Here is a 23,177-nt window from a genome sequence, read left to right on the forward strand (position 1 = left end):
ACCAGCGGCTATCGACCTCTGCAAAATGGCGGACGCACGTCAAATCAAGAATGCTGTTTCCAAATTTTTATATCTACAGTAGATTCGACCTTTTTCACAGCCAGCGTAGTTTCTCCTCCACACTTCACAGTCCGCTCTCATTCCCAGGTCAAATACAGACGCGAGTGGTGTTCAGTTAGTCAAAATCTGAAACGCCACTAAATCCTACACACTGCTCCTTTAACGAACATTTAGAAACTCTATTTTTGACATTTGTTGAGCATCATAGGAGGTTAGAATCCGGGGCTTGGTGGGGTTTAGCGAACGGTCAGTTGTTACAAATACTCCACAGGAAGTGTGATGTTATTTTCATGTGCACTGACTGACAGAATGATGTCTTGCAGCCAACCATGACTGCTTTGGCAACCATGCTTTGGAAGGTGAGTCTATCTGTGTATGTCGGTGTGCTCTGACCACACAGTTTGTTTTCTAGACTCAAACAAACCAAAGAATAAAAAGCACTTCACCTCGCTCTGTCTGCTCTGTCTGCTTCAGCAAACATCTGCCTGCCAGGTTTCACCCCCACTGTGTGTGTTTGTCCATCCACCATTTGTTTACCTGTAGCGTTCACCTGCGTTCGCTAAGCCACTTTTGGCCGGAGTTTTAGTGGTTTTTGTTTGTTCTCCTGGTGATATTTATGCCTTTCATTAACCGTGTTCCCTTTGCGTGTTGTGGATCAGTTGCAGAGGCGACTGCCGGCTCCACTCTGGATGGAGGGAACGTAGCGCTGGCCATCTTCATCCTCGTTCTTCTGCTGTCCGTGCTCCTCGGTGGGGCTTACGTCTACGTCACACGGTAAGATCTTTGACTGCTCACCTTCAAATGAAAGGTTGGACAACTTCCTCTGGGCTCCAGACCCAAAACCCCCACAGTCACCGTGCGGAAGCTAAATTGATTGCTAATATGCACCGACTGAAGCATAATGTCACCTGGCATGATAAGGGCCTTAAGGTAAATCCTGATTTATCAGCTGATCCCTTGATAAAATCTAGTTATACTATGTAACATTTCCACATGTACAGATTTCATCGTACCACATCGGTACGTGGACCCCTGGATCGATGGAAATGTTCAATGGTCCGATTTATAAATGCTTTGAATCTGTTGACTGAAGCTTTACTGCTAACTGTCGTGTAAGGTAAAAGGTCAACGCCAGGGTCTCGGGACGTCGGTACGGCAACACGATTTACAGCGCACCATCAAATCTAAAATCTAAAGTTTGGAAGACATTTGGATTCTATAAGAAGGAAGGAAAGCTGGACAAAAGTCTGTCCATTTGTAAGATCTGTTGGACATCAAATAAATCCAGCAACAAATCTTAGCACTCACCTTTTTGACACTGGTTTATGACCCAGTAAACAGTTCAAATATAGAATTATTAAACATAGAATAAATGAAATCCTCTCTCTGGAACAGCTCCTGTAAATTGTGTCACTGAATTTTCTTGTTCTGTTTTCTCTCTCTGTCCCTTAGGTGCCGATATCACTCCAACTTAAGGCTTCCTCTCATCTACCCCCACCCCTACCGACAGATCACTGTGGAGACAGAGTTTGACAACCCGCTCTATGAGACAGGAGGAGTGAGTGTCCAGAGCATTTAAAACCACCTCATTAAGAAGACACAAACACACACTAATACTGCCTCTGTCTCCTCCATCTTCTCTTCCATTGTCAGCAGGACACTCGTGAATATGAAGTATCGATATGAGAAGCCTCGCAAAAAGACATTTCTGAACCGAGACCGCCCGCCCCGTCCTAACTCTTCATCCCCTCCTCCCTCCTTCTCCGCCCAGGAGGAGGCGATGTAAATACAAATAGATGATGTCCAGCCCCTTCTGCCACGAGGCGCGGTGACCGATCCTGTTCTCTCCTCCTTTGACGTGACAGCTTCTGAAGACATGATGGGAAAATAGGAGAGGAAACGCAGAGCAGGAGAGGGAGGTAGACGAGTCCGCGTTGAACCCGTGTGGATCAGTGTCGCTGGGAGATGATGGGAGATGGAGGACTGAGGGGAAAGACCCAAAGATCATCTAACGTGGTGAGAAAAGAAGAGGCGTTGGGTGTGAAAAAGAAGTTAAGGAGGGGAGAAGGGGAAGGAGAGGGGGACAGGACACGGTATGAGGAATGCGGATGAAGCACTTTTTAGTATTTTTTGTCTTTAAAAGACTTTAGTGAAAGAATCCTGGAATCTGTCTCAGAGGGAGAGAGAGTTAAAGTTATAATCCTTAAGATTTTCATGAAATCAAACCCCATTTTTGATACTATCTATGGTTGGATTGATTCTGCAATAGCCTTTAAATGTATTTCCATTCAGCAGTTACCTCTCTGAGTAGTAGTTCACACTGTTAGTGGTGAAGATTTTTTTAGATTGCTTCAGACTGACAGAGAACTGGACTGTTTGTGTTTATTCGCATCAAACAGCCAATGTACCACTGTACATTAGCTTTAAGCTACCGAGCTAGTGTGCGGCTCCTTTTTCCTCTCGTCTGTTCATTCATAAAGCTGCTTCATAAAATCCTCGGGATAATAATTCCTTGCTCGAGTTGAAACCTTTTGTCTCCCGTATCTGGGTGAATTTGAGTCTTTCAACTGACTTTGTGTGCAATCTGCTTCTAAGATTTGCTTCTCAAACCATCTGAATCCGGAATGTATTACAGGAACCGGATAGAGGACTCAAACGTGGCGGCCACTTACTTGAGTGAAAATCTGCCAAAAAAACGTGGAAAGGGAGGGTCTTTCTCTCTATTGTGAGGACGTTACGCACTTTAAAATTGCTTTTCTAGAATCTGGGAAAGTTTAAAAATATATAAAATGGATTCAAAATCAAAAAGAGTAATAACTGACCATGTTTGCAGTTCCACAGACGTCTCTGTTATAATGGAGGTCTATGGGGAAAATGCTTGCAGCCACAGGGGCTATGTGTATCCTCTTTCAATACATCCATAGCCTGAATGCACAGTAAAACCACACTTTCTGTAACCATGGTAACCACTGGATTTAACCGGGATTTTAAATCTTAAGGATTAAAACTTTGGGGATAAATTGGCAGATTGAACGGTGGATTTTTTTTACTTTTTCCACACTCATTGCCACAAAATGATAATAACAGGAAGGAAATAACGGTCAGTGGCTTCCTTTTTGTTTTCCTTTCCTTGTTAGTCCGACACGCGACGTCAGCTGTCTCCTGTCCCCGAACTCCTCCCCCTGCCTGCAGTCACCTTCAAGGCTTTTTTACTCCAGCCGGTCCAGTTCTGGCTTTAGCTGTTAGTTACGTGGTATTTAAATCTATGACTTTAGGGCCGGTGCAGTGCTGATGTCTTATTTCTCACGTGTAGTTAGACTTACGACGGTTGTAGACTGGTCCTCAGAGTCCCCCAGGTCCGGACCGGCAGACGATTAGAAAGGTAAAATGAAAAACATGCATTGTTGCAGACGTGGAGGTTGCGATGTGAATAGCGTAGCTGTAGTTACCTGACCGATCTTCGAGTGCAAGCTCAATCAACCCACCAGATGATGTATTTATTTTGATGTACTGTACATGTGATGTTTTATGCAGATTGATAAATGTACATTTTCATTATGAGAAGACAAATGTTAACAGTTTCCCTAAATAAATGGTAAAACTTGAATAAAAAGTACAAAACACTTAAATATTAAAAGGTGTTCTGTTGAATTCTTTGGCGTCATATTTCTTCTAAAGTGTGGGAAAATATAATAATTCACTCTTTTACTCAGAGATGTTTTTATTTCAGGCAAATGAGATAAACACAAACAAACTTCATACAAAATACAAATATGATCAAACAAAACAAACATGAGGCGGAAACTGTTAAAATAAAGGGCTGGAGGTCATATTCCTCTTTTATACTTCAATGTTTCAGCACATTTTTACTTTTCATGACTTCAAGAGCTTTGACACAAGACAGAAACTCATAATGACACACATTAAACCCGGCCTGGGTCAGAACTTCGGTCAACTTTCTTTGAGAGAAAGTCATTATTTGGAGATGCTAAGTCAATATTTTAAGACAGTTTCTCATTATAATGACTTACAGAATCTTTTTTTTTCCGTCACATTGGCAGAAATGGGCTTCCATAGATTTGTGATTTGTTGCACCTAAAGTTAGCTTATGTTAGCAAAGCCCTAGATAACTAGCTACCTGATCTACACCCATCATTAGCTCGGAGCTGGTCAGCAAAACACAATCACCTACACAAGAAGATTTTAATCTTAGAAGTCCTGAGAAGTTTCTTTAAAGGATGAACTTTCAGCACATTTTCAGTTCTGGCTTCTATTCAACTAAAAAAAAAAAAGCAGCTTTTTCTCAGGACTGTTGTCTTGCAAATACACCCTGATGGGTGGGAGGCAAATCCTGCCCTGCAGCATTTCCCCACCGCCAACCCATTTTAATGTCCTAATGATTCCTTCTGTTGCCATCCTGAATGCTAATAAGAAGATAATGCTTCCTGCCACGATAGCAATTTCCAGAGGCCTTCCTGCTGTTCTTAATTCAACTGTTGAGAAGCTTTTAACCAGATGCTTGATGATATCAGGCACTCTGAGGAAACCGAGTGCTACCCACACAAGCTTAATGAACCAGAGGCATTCACAGAGCTAGAAATGCATTAAGTTTATGTCTGCGTTTAAGGCGTTTAGCTGGTACCATTATCCAGAGAGGCTCATAATGAGTGCAGCAACACAATGAGATCATTAATATTACAAGCAGCTAACAGCATGGGTCAGACCCACAGCACCGAGGCAACAGAAGCAGCAAATATTTGTCAGGGAGCAGACGGATTCACGTGAAAATACGTAATGGATTTCATCAGCTTGGGCTCTTTTTCCACAGTAGTTTATATTATAGTGCCACACTGTGAGGTGTTTGCCTACGAGTTAGTTAAGTTTGTCTCATTGATTTGTTTCAACACAGTCGATCAGCAGCCGTGGCTCTGACTCTAGTTTCAAATCCCTGCTTGAAAAATCGAACTCAGACTCATAACTCAGTCAAATGTGAATCACTGACAGTTTATGTAATGGAGAGAGCCTTAAACCTGCAGTCTCTCTAACAACCAGCAGGGGGCGGCTCCATTACCATTCAGTCTTATGGAGAAATGAGTCGACTTCTCAGTTGATTTATTCCCTCAGTAAACAGTTTCCTGATGAGTTTCTGGTCTCAGTCTCTAGTTTCAGTCTTCTTCCATACAGCATGATGTTCATTTAGTAACTGATGGTCCCATTTAGAGTAAAACAGACCATAAAGCAGGGTATGCTTTAGGGCGGGGCTATAGCCAAAAAACGGCCCCATTTAGAAAGATCCAGTGTTTGGTTTTTCCGTTCTGCACTTTTGAAGAAACATGGCGGTTCAACATGGCAGACTCCACCAGAAGAAGACCCGCTCCCTCTGTAGATAAAAAAAGCTCATTCTAAGGTAACAAAAACACAATGATTGTTATATTCAGGTGATTATACACTAATGAAAATACACATAATATTGTTGTACTTTTCTGCCAATAGATGCTCCTGAATGTCACATACTGGACCTTTAAAACAGGCCTGACTGCTAACAGTCTCTCTGTAATACGCTGGATACTAAACTCAAAAAACCTGTTTTATAACTGATAGTAAGCTCTGAAAGTCCTCCAGGTGTAATTACTCAATAAGTTTGCAAACGTGTCAAACAAAACTTGTGTGAGTGCATTTTTGCATCATATTTTCATAATGAAAGTGTAAAATGTGGCTCCAGAAAGCCTCAAACTGAAGCTGGCATTTAAAAAACATTCTTTTTTTTCCCGAGGGGATGAATATTAAAATGTCAAGCAGCTCATTTTTAAAACGTCGGACCGGAGGCAAAATGTGCACTTCAGACAAGAAATGTTGCGTTAATGATTATCTGAAATCAAAAGACAATTACAAAGAGTGTAGTCAGCCTAATAATGTCCCCAGCTAGTCATTAGTTTTACAGACAGACAGTTGTTTCTGGTTAATGATGGAATAGTGATGAGGTGTGGCACCGGGGGTTAAAGGCCACGGGGTAACTAAAATCAATAGGTTTCCTCCTGTTGGGAAAGGGTATCAAATATTTTGTCAATTTAGGAATAATGAGTGAGAAGATTCTGCTTGTTCAACAGTCTGAAGCTGTGCTGCCGGGAAAAGGCTCAAAATCAATATCTGCTTACCTCCAAAACTCACATTAACTTGGTCATTTGTTTTCAGGAGAAGCAAAGAAATAAACAGACCGATGAAAACACAAAGTGACGGTATTTCATGTGTTCAGTGAGGCTGGGTTTCCTCTGAATATCTCACTGATATATCTCACAGCACTGGGTGGTGTTTTCTAAGTGTTTTATTTGTGATCTCAGTCAGAAACTACAGTAATCAAAGGTTTGAACTGAATGCTACACAGACTGTACAGCCCTCGGAGGGCCCTCATGATTTCGAGCTGTATAAATAAACTGACTACACTTGACTAATCAATAACTATGTGTTATATTTGCAGCAGTAACCGACTGTAAAGCCCGTCGATCCTCGTATTTAGAGCCTTAGGAGGCTTTAACCATGTTGTAGAATTAATTAGTATCATCAGTTCTTGCAGTCATTGAAGGACCGAACCCAGATGGCAGAAATTGGCAGGAAGATGATTCTCGGGATCTGGAAGACACCTGGAGAGCCTCTTTCTCCATAAGTCGTTGCATATGGACAGAAACATATCTCCTGGAGTGAATGTGGAGGTTAAAGGATGAGGTTTACAGGATGTCGGACTTGTAAAACTTGCTGTTGTTGCCGTGTTGTTTTGATTTTCGTTTATTCTCATATTTTAACTGTGTTTTGTATGGTTACCTGTGTTTTATCTTTATTGTTTGTTTGTTTTTATCGCATTTATTTTGTGACTTAATCTTAATTATTATTATTATTTGGACTCACTCTTCCTTTTTCTGTGTTTGGAAAGAGGCTGTATTATTTTGTTTTATTTACAGTACAGTGTTGAATTTTCAAAATAAAATGCAAGTCATAACAACAATAACAACAACCACATGTATTATTGTTATAATAATACTTATGAATATTAAGTATTATAATAATTTATATTATTATAATAATTTAGTATTATTATGATAAGAATAAAAAAATAAGATTTTTATTATAAAAGTATTATGTGTTGTTGTTGTCGACTGTTTCCGGTTTGCTCTTGTCCTGAATATCATGTATACATACGCGTCGGCTGTGAACGGACACTTTTCACCTTCTCGTCTAAAAAAAAAAGGCAACTTCTCTCCCCCATAAAAACCGTGATGGTGTTTTAATCGAGAATATGTTCGTTTAATTAACTCCCAAATCATTTTACAGTGTGTTTAATAGATAAACATACGTTATAGTTCCCCTGGGTGGGACAGCGGAAGGATAGCTCACTTGTTGCCTATAAATACCCCTCCGCGGCTCTTTGTTCGTAACAAACTGACGGCACTCAGAAGTCACAGGTTCGAGCACCCGAGGGAACTATTTGCTTGTAAGTAATCTAACTTTTTATCCACAATATCCACCGTGTTCAAACCCGATGTGATATATGTGTAGTTATGTGATGTTTTGTGTGTTTAATCGACATTAATTCAGCTGTTAGTAACGGATGACGAAGCTTTTTTTTTTTTTTTTTTTTTTTTTCCCCCGGCAGCTAACATTGCTAGCCGCGGCCTAGCGTAAGAAAACGCCGTCAAACAGCAGCTTAAATCCCGGTTCAGTTTTAATTTCAGTCGGTTAACGCGGCAGAGAAGGAGCCATAAGCCTTTAACGGAGGGGGAACCGTTGAGAAATAACTCGGTGGTCGCCTCAAAGACGACAAACGTCCAATTTTTCTGGCGACATCCGGTTACCTTAGCAACATTAGCTTCTTAGCTTCGTTAGCTGTTAGCCGGCGGACTCAGACAGGAAGCGTCTGGTAGGCGGAAATATGGAACAACGCATGCGCAGTTCTTTCAATAACGCGATTAAAACGGTCGGATTATTAATATTAAACTATTTGTATTAAAAACTCAACTGTCATGTTTTATAGTTAAATACATCTTTACACATTTAGGCTAAGATTAAAATACACATCAAACATTTTGTGTAAGAATTGAAAATAAATTGTGGACAAATTTTATCAGAATAATGTATAATCATTTTTCCCATTAATTGGTAATTTTATAAATATACACATCTTAATAATTAGATTTTATTGTGTTTAAAGCTTGTTTTTGTGACAGTCAGGTAAACTGAATCATGGGAAGCTGAGTAGGAAATGTTTGTAGATGTAAACAAACCACTCTTTATTAAAGAGGCGTTCACTGACACACAGCTGCAGAGCATTACTTCTAGTTTACAGTGTAACTGCATACACAGGCTCTGTTCAGGTTTCTAACATTAAATACATTTTCTCTCAACAGTGTCAAGATGCAGATCTTTGTGAAGACCCTCACTGGTAAGACCATCACCTTGGAGGTGGAGCCCAGCGACACCATTGAAAATGTCAAAGCTAAGATCCAGGATAAGGAGGGCATCCCCCCAGACCAGCAGCGTCTGATCTTCGCCGGCAAGCAGCTGGAAGATGGCCGCACCCTCTCCGACTACAACATCCAGAAGGAGTCCACCCTCCACCTGGTGCTCCGTCTGAGAGGAGGTATGCAGATCTTCGTCAAAACCCTCACTGGTAAGACCATCACCCTGGAGGTGGAGCCCAGCGACACCATCGAGAACGTGAAGGCCAAGATCCAGGATAAGGAGGGCATCCCCCCAGACCAGCAGCGTCTGATCTTCGCCGGTAAGCAGCTGGAAGATGGCCGCACTCTCTCCGACTACAACATCCAGAAGGAGTCCACCCTCCACCTGGTCTTGCGTCTCAGAGGAGGCATGCAGATCTTCGTCAAAACCCTCACTGGTAAGACCATCACCCTGGAGGTGGAGCCCAGCGACACCATTGAAAATGTCAAAGCTAAGATCCAGGACAAGGAGGGCATCCCCCCAGACCAGCAGCGTCTGATCTTCGCTGGCAAGCAGCTGGAAGATGGCCGCACCCTCTCCGACTACAACATCCAGAAGGAGTCCACCCTCCACCTGGTGCTCCGTCTGAGGGGAGGAAACTAATCTGCTCCTGCTTCCAGACGTCTCCGCCTCCTTCCCTTTATTCCAGTGTTGAAATGGCTCCTTCCGATCAGCTGTCATTCTTTTTTTTTTTCCTTATTTCAATAAAGGTTGCACATTCCTGAAGGTTTCTTTCAGACTTTTAATGATATTGCTTTGCACTTTGACCGCCTAGCTGAGAGTTAAAGCTTTTATTTGCTTCCAGAACTTAACTTGTAATTTTCATCTAGAAAAATACAGAACAGGATGTTTGTAATTGGCCGTGTTTGTGGTTAAAGTGGTCCAACATTGCTGAAGTTCACTAACCGCTTCATCAGGTTCACTTTTAGACCTGAAATGTTCGTTGTGTTTTCATTATGAGCTTCATGGAAATGCTGTTACTCGTTATCCTAACTAATAAATGGCTTCGAACTGTCACCTGCTCGTTTTGTTGTTTTTAATGATTCATAAAATATTTTATCTATATAAGAATATTTCCCTCTTCAGATTCAACCTTTGACACAATACAGTCCACCAGAAGTACTCGGATCATTCGCCTCAGATAAAGTAATACAGCGTACAGTAAGCACAAAGTCCAAAAGAACAAGCTTCAAACTCTACTTCAACACCAGAATCACAATGTAACGGCCCCTTTCACAGTAGTTATTGTAATTAATGTAATTCTACAGCTGGTAAATCATTCAATCTTAACCTAAAACATTGTTTATATTAAATTCTTTATATTTAATAAAACAGTCAATGTACAGAGTGTTTGTGTGCAGTGGAGGTTTACAGTAGCACAATCTTTACTAATTGTCTTGCGTGTTATTGAAGTAAATACCTTTGCAGGCTCCATGTAGGACTTTATAAAACCATTATATAATTACAGGCTGAAGGGACATCGGTTTCTTCAGTTGTCACAGCACAAACAGTTTTCTGAAGCTAAAATAATTGTAGTGATTAAAGGACAAAACAAACAACATAAACAGATTTAAAATGTTTAAATTTATTACAGTTTCTGTGCTTTTACATCCAGAATGCACATAAAACCCGTTCTTCATACACACCAGAACAAAAGAACAAATGGTGATCAACAATACTAACACAAGTTCAGAGTGGGTTCATGCATTCATTATCAGTATTATTATTATTATTATTATTAACAGCATGTTTTGGTTGTTTCTTTGCAGCTATTGTATCGTCACTACAGGAAGGCGGGGGGGGGTTAATACATTATATCTGATAAAAATCCAATGAATAAGAGTGAGAGAGCACTTCCTGGAAGCTGATGAGGCATCACATGGCAGATTATGAGCAACACTTTGCACCTCTGTGTGTGTGTGTGTGTGTGTGTGTGTGTGTGTGTGTTTACAGAATGGTCTCAGCACACGAGGCACCGAAGTGCAGTTTTCGGGGAAAGTCTCTGTGGCCCTCGGGTGGAGGCGGGTCCCCGGGGGGGTAAAGGCGGCGGTGCCGTTGGGAGCAGAAGCCGGACTCCTCGTAGTCCGACTCCACCTGGATGCTGACCCGGGGCACGGCGGGCTGGTGGCGCGGAGGCAGGGGCGACGGAAGAGGGTCCCCGGGGCCGAGGCTCGTCTCGGAGTGGGCGGGTGAGGGGGGGCAGGAGATCTTCAGGTGCAGGGTGATGCTGGGGAACAGTGGGCGGAACCGGCCTGGTTACACTTTTACACACACACACACAAGCTCAGACACACTCAGACGTGGACACTGTGTGTGTGTGTGTGTGTGTGTGTGTGTGTTACAGGTGCTTTATAGCCTCATGAAGGAGAGTTTGGTTGGGATGGTTAGATTCCTGCAGAGGGCGCTGTTCTTCAAACACTGCAGCACCTAAAGCTGGAGGCCTTTCTCATCTCCCAGTTCTCCCAGTTCTCCCAGTCCTCGACTCCTCGCTTCTTAGTCCTCTCCGCCAGAGAGGAGAGACTCAGAGGAGAGATTAAACTATTATATTCTACTTCTAATTCAGCTGACAGCGTGGCGTAGAATGAGGGACAAGAATGCACGGCTTTCACTATAAATATGAGTCTTTCACTGTGGTTTGTACTTCTGCACCAAACTCCCTTTAAGAAATATCACATTTGAACAATTCCTAACGTGCCCGTAGCAACTCGTAACTCTAGAAACTCGAGATAAAGTGCATCATATGTCCACTTCTGCATCAATATCATCCATAAAGATGAACTTTGTAACCATTTTGTCTCCTCAACTCGTTACAGCCTCAGTTGTAAGTGAGAGACGGACCGTTTCAATAATTATTTCTCACTAATATTCTCAGTAAATGAAGTCCTGGCTGCTGGATTAAATATAATTAAATATAAACACACGTTGTCTATAATGTGTGTGTGTGTGTGTGTCGGTATTTGAAGAGCTTTTTTTGGTCGTTACCATGGTAACCACCTGTATAAATGTGACATGCGGTTAGAACAGAGCTAATAACTGATGCGACTTATCAATACATCTGTACAGAGCTCCCGCCGTGGTCGCCTCTTTTATGCGTCACGGTGCCAAAAACATCAGCAACATCCTCTCTCCTCCCTCCTCTCTCCTCCCTCCTGCTGCACTGAGATTGATTTCACAGGCAGGAGAGAGGAGACGAGGAGAGGAGGAGGCAGAAATTAGAGAAATGAGAAAGGCCCTTTGTCACACAGACAGGAAGTGAAAGCAACAGGAATCAAAAGGGTTTATGGGAAATATGATATAGCAAATTTCAGCTTTCAGATTTGCTTCATATCCCCTCACACGTTCTTTGTTTTCACCTCCGCTGTCCGAATGTAACTGAGCTGCAACCAGCAGTCGAGTAATCGATCAACAAACAAATACTGTGATAATGTATAATGTAATCAAAGAAATCATCAACATTTTAACTGGTTCCAGCTTCTAAAATGTCTTTTTTTAGTCGTCTTGAATGATAATGAACTAAATATCGTTTGTGTTTGATCGAACTAGTAAAACTTCTGAATAACATCATGAATGCAATTTAAGAATTTAAGAAAAATGCTCCTTTATACAACTAACATTAATTTCATTAATCCAATCCGTTTTAAAGACCTGTCAAAATCACATTGAAGACTAACAAAGACAGCTTTCATTCGATTTCTGAACAGTTTAATCTGTGTAAAATTAGTGTTTTTGTGAGTGGAGTCTGGTGTGCTGTAGTGTTGGTTTGTTTTGGTCTGCTGCTCTCGTGCAGTGAATGTTGTACATATAACCTTTAATATACTACCGTTAATAGTAAACGGGGTCAGACTAAAAATGCGTCGTGGTGCCGGAGTGCTCTCTGTTTTAGTGTGTGTTTCTCACACTTACGGAAAGGAGGGAAAAGAAACAACCAAAATCTTAACATGATCCCATTATACAGACAGCTTATTGCATAAAGTTATAGCCAAAGTCACATCATCAGCACCTGTAATAGCGATGATGTATCTTTAAGAAACAGAAAGGAGATTAAAGATTAACACTGGTGTAATTTAATTTATCAGTTGTATTTATTTTGCCTCACATTAATCCACCAATGTTTGTTAAACATAAATAACAAGAATCTGCATTAAGTTCCAGCTGTTTTTAAAGTGCACACTGACAGCAGCCTGTGTGTACTTTGAGTCATTTTGGGATTTAATTGGGATTTTAAAAATATATAACACTATTTGTATCCTTTAATCATGATAAACACCTCAGTTTATCACAACTCCCTGAAATAACCATCGGTCTTTAAAGACAAAAACTCATAAAAAATATTTACAACAGAATAAGCTATAAAATAACTATCTTGTGAAGTTTGGTGTTAAAAATGTCAGATTTTATTAGACGAGACAACAGATCCAAACCTGAAACCTGAACCAGGTTCACAGTGAGACCTGGAAACTTACATCTGATTTATTGTTTATTTATTTAAATACACAAACAGCAGGAGACTACAGGAAGTGGCGTTAAAGAACAGACGTAGAGCCGAGGTTTTCAAACTGTGAGGCGCCTCCCCAGGGGGGAGTCAATGGGGTTGGGGGGGAGTCAAAGATACTGCATCAGGTGAAAGGGAGCAGCTCATAGAGGTGGTACTTTAAGTAATTCAGTGGACCGATTAGCACCACTTAATTAAATGGTTGCAAGATTAACATTCTAATTAATTGATTTAAATAAACCTTTTAACCTGCAAACATTATTTAGATGAGTTGTGCTGACATTAATAATGTGGAAGAACTAACTGAAACTATTTTATTTCATGCGATAAGTATTTCTGTGAAGAAAACCAAATGGAATTGTTATTTTTACAGTTTGGATTATTTTTTAAGATTTAAAGTTTGAAGACCTGAACACAAACTATACAGCGTCGTCCTGCATTATTAAACGCAGTATCAGTATCAAAGAAATCCAGTGAGACTCATCCGTACATCCATGGGTACACTGCAAACAGGAAATGCTAATTCAGCGTAATATTCATGGTGCCAATTTGCAAAAACATAAACACAAACAGGCAAAAAAAACAAAACAGCATTATAAAGCATTATGGGAAATGTTAGAGCAGGGTTGGGGGGGGGTCACAGTGTCAACTTTGAAAACCTCTGACCTAGAGTATGTACAGCTTAGCGAATATTAAAATGGCAGTTTCATGCACTGCATTGTACACAGTACTTCCTATGCAAGTGCACTGAATGATCTACATATTTATAACTACTGTACACGCCTGCGGTTTAAAAACAACCCACATAAAATGTCTAAACTCATCACCGCCGTGCGTATAAACACCAGTGATGCGGCTGCTGAAGCTGAGCAGAGTGTGTGTTTCTGTGTGGTAACTAGGTTGTGATTGGTTGTCTGAAGGTGACGGTGTTGTTGTCCCAGCCGGTGTGTGTGTCAGGTGAGTAAAGCAGATCGCTGTAGGGCACGTGCAGTTTCAGCACACAGTACCTGCGGTCTAACTCAGTTTGATCGGACGTGACCGTCGAGTACGGGTTCGTCTCCTGTAAGAAAACACACACACACACAGAGACACACACACACACACACACACACACACACACACACACACAGAGAGAGAACATGTAGCACAAAACAAAACGTGCAAACAGGCATGTGAACACGGATCAACACAGACACAAACACAGACACAAAGATAATAAAGATGAACAAAACTGTCAAAAAAAGAGAATCTGTTGCTTCACATAGAGCCGGTTCACAGCCGGTGTTAACGTGAAGTGGACAGCTTTAAATACAACACTGATCCGATTAGTTATTTTAACTCAAAGAAACAGTTGACTGATTAAACATTTTAAGTGACACTAACTTAGTTTTTTAAGTTACAGAAATATTCCTGATTAAGTCGTTTTTACTGGGTTTTTTGTTTTCACAGAACAAAATGAAGTCAGTGCTGCTTAAAATTGCTAAAGCTACTTGATCAGGAATGTTTAATTAAAACGTATTTTATTATTAAAAAAATTAAAAAAAAAAAAAAAAAAAAAAAAAAACCCCAAAAAAAAAAAAAAAAAAAAAAAAAAAATAAAAAAAAAAAAAAAAAAAAAAAAAAAAAAAAAAAAAAAAAAAAAAAAAAAAAAAAAAAAATTAGGGAAAAAAAAAAAAAAAAAACTTTTTGGGAGTTACTGAGTGAGGAGAAACTTTATAAACTTTGTGAAAGGTTATCTACGACAGATTGTTCATTATTTGGACCTTCTTGTAAATTCGGAAAACGTTTCAGATTCAGTTATTTCTTACTTAGATTAAAAAAAGTAGTTAAAAAAGGACAGTAATAATGGACACAGGTTGACACAGTTCTGAGTGCGGTACAGCCGGTGTAAAGTGATGTAATTAAAGCTGTCCACGTCTGATCGGATCAGCAAAGACGCAGGTTAATACCAGCTGGAAACAGACTCACACTGCAGTAACACCATCTTTAGAGGTTGCTCTGGACCACTGACCTTTCAGTTACGTTTACATCTTTAATACAGTGAACACACTGGCTATGTTCACAGGCACATCAAAAATGGGATTATTTGTAGTTTGGGATATAACAGTGTATTGAATCACTCACAGTCACATTATTGTGCACATGTAAAAGCAACCAATGTGAAATCCATGGTCACGAGCAACATCCACTCTATTAAAACATTATTATTATTATTACTATTATTATTATTATTAGGCATATAGGCATCAAAGGCTTAAACAACGAGTCAAACAATGAGGAGGGAAGGGTTGATGTACTCACACTCAGGGGTTTGGTTTTGGGTGGGGGGTTTAACAGGGACGGGGACTGGCTCTAGGGCCTCCATGGCGATCTTCACTGGAGGGGGGGCGGAGCTGTTGGGCTGAGCGACAGAAACAGGAAGTTGTCGGCATGCAGGACAAACTGTGACTTTAAAGGATCAGACTCAATATATTCTGTATTTTTGTTACCCTCAAAAAATATGATCTTCTTCCTCTGTGACACACTGTTGTTGTCCTGCTGCCACAAACACTCACTAGAGCACCAAATGTGGATTAATCCGCCGCTGAAAATAGTCCCCAACACATTTCCTCCCGTTTGTTTGATAGAATCGAATCTTGTTTGATAGCACTGGCCCTTTTTTAAACATTAAACTACTACTAGAGCTACAGACAGGACGTCACAGATGCACTAAAAGGCAGTACCTCACTGCTAACTGACAGTAAATACGCTTGAATGAAGTTAAGGTTCAAAGTAGATTTCTGAAAGTTACAAAAGCAACAAAAGCTTAATGGGAGTTAGGATGATACACTGGTCTGTGAGGTAAAATCTGCGTTTTTGTCTATGGAGTCTGGTGGAGAGTGATCGTGATGTTACAGCTGTTCTCACCACAGCCGAATTCTCAACTTTCCAAAAAGACCTTTTCATTTTGATATGATATAGTAGGGTAAACATGTGTCACCAATGATACTAATGAAGGCTCTGTTCCATTAAGTTTAGTAGAACCTTTCCCGTGAGCCAATATTCATTAGTATCATTGGTATCACCTGTTTACCCTACTGTTTCATGTCAAAATGGCTGCTGTGAAAAAAGGTCCATTGACTGCAGCTTTCCTCTAACAGTAACATTAATGTGTCCACAGCACAGGATGAAATACAATAATAAAAAAAAATTCCAGGATATTTGGTAATTTTAATCAATTTCCAGGTGTTTCCTCGACTGGAAAACTAGTCTCTAAATTTCCAGGTTTTCCATGACGCGTGGGAATCCTGTTGACAGTTCCCAAATACTTTCCCATCTGACTCGATCAATTAAAGGTTTCTTTTGACCAAACCAGCGTTGCTTTGAAAGACTGTGGAAAGCCTAACAAAGATGAGTTTGTTTGTTTCTAAAATTACTGGTTTTGTCAATGAAGTCTGGTGCTCTAGTGAGACATCTAGTGGCAGCAAATTTCCTATAATATATATATATATAAATATATATATATAACCTTAAAGACAAGGTCAGTTTTGTTGTTTTCATTGAATTTGTTGACAAAACTATAGAATATCACAAGCCTCATCCTTCAGTGGAGCATCTTCAGTTCAGACATAATGGGCACAAAGATGCAAACAGAGTGAACACAGTGGGCGAGGTGGACGGACGTACTAAAAGGAGAACGGACAGACAAAAAGACTGTAGTAAGTGTGGTACAGTGCCTTTTCAGCAACACTGTGGGACAGAGAGGAGAAACACACAGTATTAGTCAGAGAAAACAAACCGAGGATCGACACACCCACAACAGATGGAGCGACACACATTTAAATGGACAGTAAACCCAGAGAACACTCGCCAACTCTGGAGATTACAGTAGCTGTGTGTTTGGCAGGCAGAAGCAGTATCTGTGTGTAATCTTGAGTTTAGTTTCATGTTTGCCCACAGTTTCCCCCTCACCTCCTCGTCGCTCTCTGGCTCCACCGACTTCTTATCCTTCTTCTTCTTCTTCTCATCCTCCTTTTTCTTCTTGTCTTTGTCTGGCAGGATGTCGTCCAGCCAGGCCAAGTCGTGCTGCGAGAAGATCAGATCCAGCAGCTTCCGTACGACCATCAGACCCAGAATCTGCACACAGAGGAAAGACGATTAACCAGCGGTGGAGGAAGTATTCACATCCTGTACGTAAAGGACCAGAGAAGGATTTAGCGACTTCTAGTGGTGAAGCTGCAGATTGCAGCTATCTGAACACTGCTCGCATCTGTATTTGCTGACCTGGGAGTGAAAACAGGCTGTGAAGTGCGTTTCCATAAATGTATTTTGAAGTATCGCATTAGAAAAGATTGATGGAAACGACAAAATTTGGAAAAACTTTCTCAGTTTCCCAAAAAAGTTTTAAATCTCACTTGAGGTACTTTTTAGAAAAATAATTAATGCACTTAAAAGACCAGTGTGTAGGATTTAGTGACATCTAGCAGTGAAGTTGCAACTAAGAGAATACCACTCGCCTTCTAAGTGTGTAGGAGGCTGTAAAAAACTACCAAAAGTCCTATCTAGAGTCAGTGTTTGGTTTGTCTGTTCTGGGCTACTGTAGAAACATGGTGGTTCAATATGGCGGACTCCGCCACAGATAAAAACATCTCATTCTAAGGTAACAAAAACAAAATCATTCTTATATTCAGGTGATTAAACAGTAATGAAAACATACATATGAAGATGACAATAGATCCTCCTAAATGTTACACACTGGACCTTTAAAAATGTCTAAGAAAAAAAATCCAATCCAGTTTTGTACATAATAAAATGACTCCTTACACCTGTGGTTCTCCTGTTTTTCAACAGTGCTGCTGTCAAGAATGTCTGCTTCTCTCCTAAAATCTACAGTTAATTAATAGCTAAATACTGGAGCTCTTTTACGCTGCAACAGGAAGACCTCTCTTTGTGCCGACTTACAAGCTTAAACACATTATTATATGAGAGTCTCTTCCATTGTTGGCATCACAGTCCCATCAGATAAAAAGCCTAAATTATATTTTCTTTTAAGCTGTTGTACATGTATAGAGCAGTTTCTTAATAAGTGAGACCAGATAAAAACATTTGCTCAGCAGCCATTTTGTCACCAGCTTGTTGACACTCGGAGGTGTTAAACTTTAGCTGTCAGGTATTTGCAAGATCTCCGACTGTGAATCACAACCAGGAGGTTATTTTCCAGCTCATAATTACGGTCTGACAGCAATCTGAGCATTAGTGTCAAATTTGATCACTGTTCACTTGAGGGGATATTAGGGCTTAAAATGTTAGCGTGTTGGGCTTAAAGTGTTTTGGGTATTATGTTAGTTCGATAACACAGTCACTGTCAGCCATCTCTGCTGCAACTTCCTGCCCTCTTTTCTCCCCTTTGAAGGATATTTGGACTGTCTGGCTCTACAGTGGCAGGCGGGAGGTAAACCCAACATTAACACTGAACCTCTTCAGCATCTTTAATTTGAAACTGTGATTCAACACATTCAGTACCTTCGTTAATACCACCAACAGGATGACACTCACCATTACTGGGAAGATGATGGCGAGGAAGGTGGACTTCAGGATCCAGAGGACGGCCAAACACACGATCTGGACGAGGGTGAAAAGATGGACGCGTCTCAGCGGGACGTGACGCAGGAAGGAGAAGTCTGGCTGGTGTTTGGGTGGCATCAGATACAACTTGATCCGCTCCCAGAACTGAAACAGAAAGATACTGAATATGTTCTCATATGCTCTCTGCTCTCTGCAAATGTCAAATTAATTATTCCCAGCTGAAACAATTAGACAAAACATTGATTAGTTGACTGAGAGAAAGTTAATCAGAAACTATGAAGTAACTTTTAGGTCAGAAATGGCAATAATGACTTCAGTTTGACCCCAACTCACAGAGGCTAACTCTCCGGTATGTATGTGTGTGTATCTGTGGGCAGTCAAAATATAAAAATACTATTTTACTTTAAGTATAATGCAAAAACTAGCATTAACGCCTGTGAACGATGCGTTTCAATCAGTATACAATCAGTAATAAATTAGATGAGAATCAATATTCAATATTAACACCAGCATTGATACCACAGTACAGTCATATTACTTAGTTTACAGCTCAAAAATGTTCTATTTTGTATGTATGTTACACTGTAATGCAATAAAAATTTAAATGGATTACACTGAAAGTTTTATGAAACACAAAGAAAATTTAAGTTTAAGTTAAAAAAGATTACTCACAAAATGGAGTTAGTTGTAATTATTGAATCAGTTTCAACAAATATTTAAGTTAAATGATCATATTGGGTTTATACAGTAGATAATGGCTAATATATTGTTATCAGTTCTTTTCAAATGATATCAATAATATAGGTATTGACTTAAAGAAAACTGTTATCTAACTAATTATAATTACAGTAGATGCCTTATAGAAGTACATTTTTCAAAATTTTTATTTTCTATTCTCAGTATTTTGTTAATTAAAAAGATGACCATTCACAGTCAGAACTGTTGTTTTGTACCAATAAATGACATTTTTAGTTGCTGCCCATTGAGAAACTCTTCCCGTATGTACCTGGATGCCACTCAGTGAGGCCACTCCCATGTAAAGGAACACTCCGTACAGCACCGGCATGGGGATGTACTGAATTAAACAGAACAGCAGTTAAAATACAACATTACAGGAGCAGTGTGCAGTAAATAAAAGAAAAAGAAACATAATCTTCCTTCTTCATGCATCTGCTAACGTACTTGGAGAATCGGAGCGAGGAAAATTGAGAGCCCGGTAAGAACGAACACCAGGATACCCGTCAACCTCTGCTCCCTGCAAATGAAGAATCATGAAGTATTAAATGCGTACGGCGATGAAAGATTCACACGCACGCAGCGTCAGGGTGGTCTTACCTGACTCCGAGGAACTGTGGCTGCTCTCCAGGAGCGCTGGACTCGCTCTCCATCTTCAGAGAGTCGATGTGAGCGATGGAGATGACAGTGGCTGCTACGTACCAGGGCAGACCCATGAAGGAGCACACAGCCATCAGCACGCCCACCCAGAACAGGTCCAGATGGTAGCCGCAACCCTTCTGCAAATTGGGAACAGGAAGTGACAAATCACTCAAGTCCAACTGGGATTGTGAGGCTGAACAATTTGGAATACATCGGATTGGACCAATATAGATATTTAAAGTCCAGGTGAAACAGGAAGAGGGAAAACCAGACAATATTCTCTCCATAAAATATGATCCAGTTTCACCCACATCACTGATAAAGTTGTGTGTTTGTACAGTAATCAGTGAGCACCGCCCTCCCCAAACTACGGTGGCCATGAAACATCCTATCTAGAACCAGTGTTTGGTTTGTCTGTTCTGGGCTGCTGTAGAAACATGGCGGTTTAACATGGCGGACTCCGCCAGTAGAGGACCCGCTCCCTCTGTAGACATTGTAAGGTAACAAACACACAGTGATTCTTACTCTCAGCTGATGAATGAAAACATGCGATGAATTTTATATTTTGACAATAGATCCTCCTCAGTGTTACACACTGGACCTTTAAATAAACTCCCTTATTAAGATGTTACATTAGTGATACACTCAACATTAGACATAATATTCATACATTTATATTTACTGATAACAGCTCGTTGGCCAGTTAAGAAAATACTGACGACCTTTCTGGTGAGACACATCTGATCATATTTCCATATCTGCTGTTGTTGAATTTAAATTGTGTTGTAAAATAAAATAATTATTCGTATTCATGCCTTTAGATTTGAGTATTATTGAGCTCTGTATCGTCTCCTCTGTGTGTCTCAGACCTTTAGTTTGTTCTCTTTGCGGTTGACGATGACAGCGCTGATCTGTTGGTCCATGAAGATGAGGATGGTGACCAGGAGGGCGGGAACGAAGCTGGCCACATACCACCACCAGGGGTTCTTACCAAACGGCATCACCAACCAGCCACGGTCGGACCGCGTGGGCTGCTCACACACACACACACACACACACACACACACACACACACACACACACACACACACACACACACACACACACACACACAATAATTAAACATCAATATATGGTACAGATGAACAGATGAGAAGGTGAAACATCTACATTGATAACAGTGATTCTTTCTAGCATGCAGTGGTGGGAAAGGCATTAAAATCATTATTATTTATTATTATTACTATTTTATATACACACCATATACATACCTTTATATACTACAGAATATATATGCATACATATTATATAATATTGTTATAATAATAACAAATAATATAAATTGAAATTGGGGGTGTGAAAGAAAAATGTATTACCTAAATATTATCTTTTTTTTAGATCTTATCCTGATATTGTCTTTGCTGTTTCCTGATTTAGTCTCTATCTAATAATGATGTAATGAGACAAACTATTTTACATTGATTAAAAACCTTTTGTTCCTTTGTGAGGAGAGCACAGCTGTGATTTGGGCAAACTATATAAATTGTCTTCAGGATCGAGATCAGAGAAGCTTCGGTAAAGATTCTTCAATCTGGAACCTGAGTGAAGTTTTCTTCAAGCCAAAAACTGTTGTAAACCACTGGTTTAATCTTTAACAATGCATTGTATTTAACAAATGTTCAGAAAATAAATGTTAAATTGTAATGTGAAAAATAACTAACTCAAGTATAAAGTAGCAGAAAAAAGAAGAAGCTTAAACTTTTTACTCACAACCTTTTTTCTTAAGGAAGCCTTTTCTACCATTTCTGACCAATATTCATATTATATTCAATGTATAACAGTCGAGAACAACTGATAAACTGTACAATGAACCCAAACAGTGAAATAACTGCAGGAAGTTTGTGTAAAATGAATGATTTTGATGAATATTGACGCAGAGATGAGTTTTGCGGATGTTTTTAGATATTTGTTTATACCATTCTGTCCATTTTTGGTCCGAAAAATAACATTTTTATTTAGTTGTTTCACAGAAATCAACAAAATGCTGAGATATAGGTCTACTTGGTATATACGGTTCTTACACCTGGTAAAATCAATAAGGCCTTGCGACCCCCTGTGGAGCTTCGGAGACCCCTAGTGGGGGTCCTGACCCCCAGGTTGGGAAACCACTGTTTTAATGCCCAAATTGAAGGTACTGGTGTGATTCCATTTCACTGCGACTCATTACATGTGACCAATATACTATATTGATTCACTGTTCTCATCAATATCATTCCACCAGTGCTCGCATGCACACAGAAACAGACACACATACATCTAACACATCTTTTACAGAGAAATCAAATACCTTGAACTCAGTTGGAACGATTAGTTTGGGTGTGTCTAACCCCATCAACATATCCAGACCCACAAAGCACATGATTGACATGAAGATGGAAAAATCACTGATTAGCTTCCTCAGCTACACACACACACACACACACACACACACACACACACACACACACACACACACACACACACACACACACACACACACAGGGAGACAGAGGGAGGATACATAAAGCGGTGAGGAGGGGACAACATACATGAAAGCACAAGAAAAAGGTGCGAACATGAGGACATGAAGACAGGAAAAAGAAGAAAGAATCATTACATTGATGAATCATTGATGAATAAATAAACACACTACATCCTCTACGGGAAAGAAAAGCATCCAAGCGGTGACGTAAAGAAGTCGAGGAACAGATGAAGCTGGTATTTGAGGGAAGAGCGGACCTTGATCTCAGTGGGCACGTGCAGTTTGGGGGTGTCCAACTCCAGCAGGCCATCCAGTCCACAGAAGACCAGGATAGAAATGATGATGGAGAAATCACTGACGAGGGAACGGAGCTGGAGCACATTCGGGGAGAGGAGAAGAGAGCATGGGGGAGGACACTCTGGGGCAGATATGGAGGTTTACAGGTGGTTTGGGTAAGGAGGAGGTAAGGGATGACTGCTAATGGCAGTTTATTTAAACAAAAGCTGGTGTAGATTTAAAGGATGAAGCTGGTGTTCAATGTTATTTTTATCCTCAACAAATCCCATGAAAGAAACTTCAGAAAACTGTAGCAAGTGTCAAATAGAACATTGTGGGATTGTGATATGTGGGGTTGAGTACTTTGTATTTAGTGCTAATTAGTGAATGTAAGAA

General features: G+C 40.2%; 3 protein-coding genes across 14 annotated transcripts in view; 2 read left to right on the top strand and 1 right to left on the bottom strand.

Moving 5' to 3' along the window:
• Positions 1 to 3,697, top strand: part of LOC127369998 (seizure 6-like protein) — a 57,387-nt gene extending 53,690 nt beyond the window's left edge. Inside the window, 4 exon segments of the mRNA XM_051411636.1 lie at positions 384 to 419; positions 720 to 834; positions 1,513 to 1,618; positions 1,714 to 3,697. Coding sequence (XP_051267596.1) covers positions 384 to 419; positions 720 to 834; positions 1,513 to 1,618; positions 1,714 to 1,746 — 290 coding nt within the window. The 3' untranslated portion in view covers positions 1,747 to 3,697.
• A 4,766-nt stretch (positions 3,698 to 8,463) lies between these two features.
• Positions 8,464 to 9,567, top strand: ubc (ubiquitin C). Of its 4 annotated transcripts, none has more exons than XM_051411646.1 (2): positions 8,464 to 8,895; positions 9,124 to 9,567. In XM_051411646.1, the coding sequence occupies exons 1-2, from the start codon at positions 8,464 to 8,466 to the stop codon at positions 9,151 to 9,153; spliced, it is 462 nt and encodes a 153-aa protein (XP_051267606.1). In that variant the 3' UTR covers positions 9,154 to 9,567. The 4 variants fall into 4 exon arrangements, with proteins under 4 accessions (XP_051267606.1, XP_051267604.1, XP_051267605.1 ...); XM_051411644.1 differs by having other exon boundaries at positions 8,464 to 8,689; positions 8,918 to 9,567; XM_051411645.1 differs by having other exon boundaries at positions 8,464 to 8,667; positions 8,896 to 9,567.
• Positions 9,568 to 10,114: 547 nt separating this feature from the next.
• The window catches only part of slc4a5b (solute carrier family 4 member 5b), a 33,106-nt gene continuing 20,043 nt past the window's right edge, over positions 10,115 to 23,177 (bottom strand). For 4 of the 9 annotated variants that reach the window (XM_051411631.1, XM_051411630.1, XM_051411628.1 and 1 more), the window contains 9 exons: positions 22,332 to 22,445; positions 20,854 to 21,015; positions 19,943 to 20,121; positions 19,790 to 19,862; positions 19,614 to 19,682; positions 18,578 to 18,751; positions 16,994 to 17,158; positions 14,050 to 14,102; positions 10,115 to 10,777 (listed from right to left, as the gene is read on the bottom strand). In XM_051411631.1, the coding sequence (XP_051267591.1) occupies positions 10,498 to 10,777; positions 14,050 to 14,102; positions 16,994 to 17,158; positions 18,578 to 18,751; positions 19,614 to 19,682; positions 19,790 to 19,862; positions 19,943 to 20,121; positions 20,854 to 21,015; positions 22,332 to 22,445 (1,269 nt within the window). In that variant the 3' untranslated portion in view covers positions 10,115 to 10,497. The other 5 variants (XR_007886126.1, XM_051411629.1, XM_051411635.1 and 2 more) reach the window with 5 other exon arrangements.

This window comes from Dicentrarchus labrax, unplaced genomic scaffold, assembly GCF_905237075.1.
Source record: "Dicentrarchus labrax unplaced genomic scaffold, dlabrax2021, whole genome shotgun sequence".
Lineage (NCBI taxonomy): Eukaryota > Metazoa > Chordata > Actinopteri > Moronidae > Dicentrarchus > Dicentrarchus labrax.

What these genes read in the sequence shown, in the direction of transcription:
- ubc (XM_051411643.1), top strand. Translation starts at nt 8,464, where the DNA reads ATGCAGATCTTTGTGAAGACCCTCACTGGTAAGACCATCACCTTGGAG.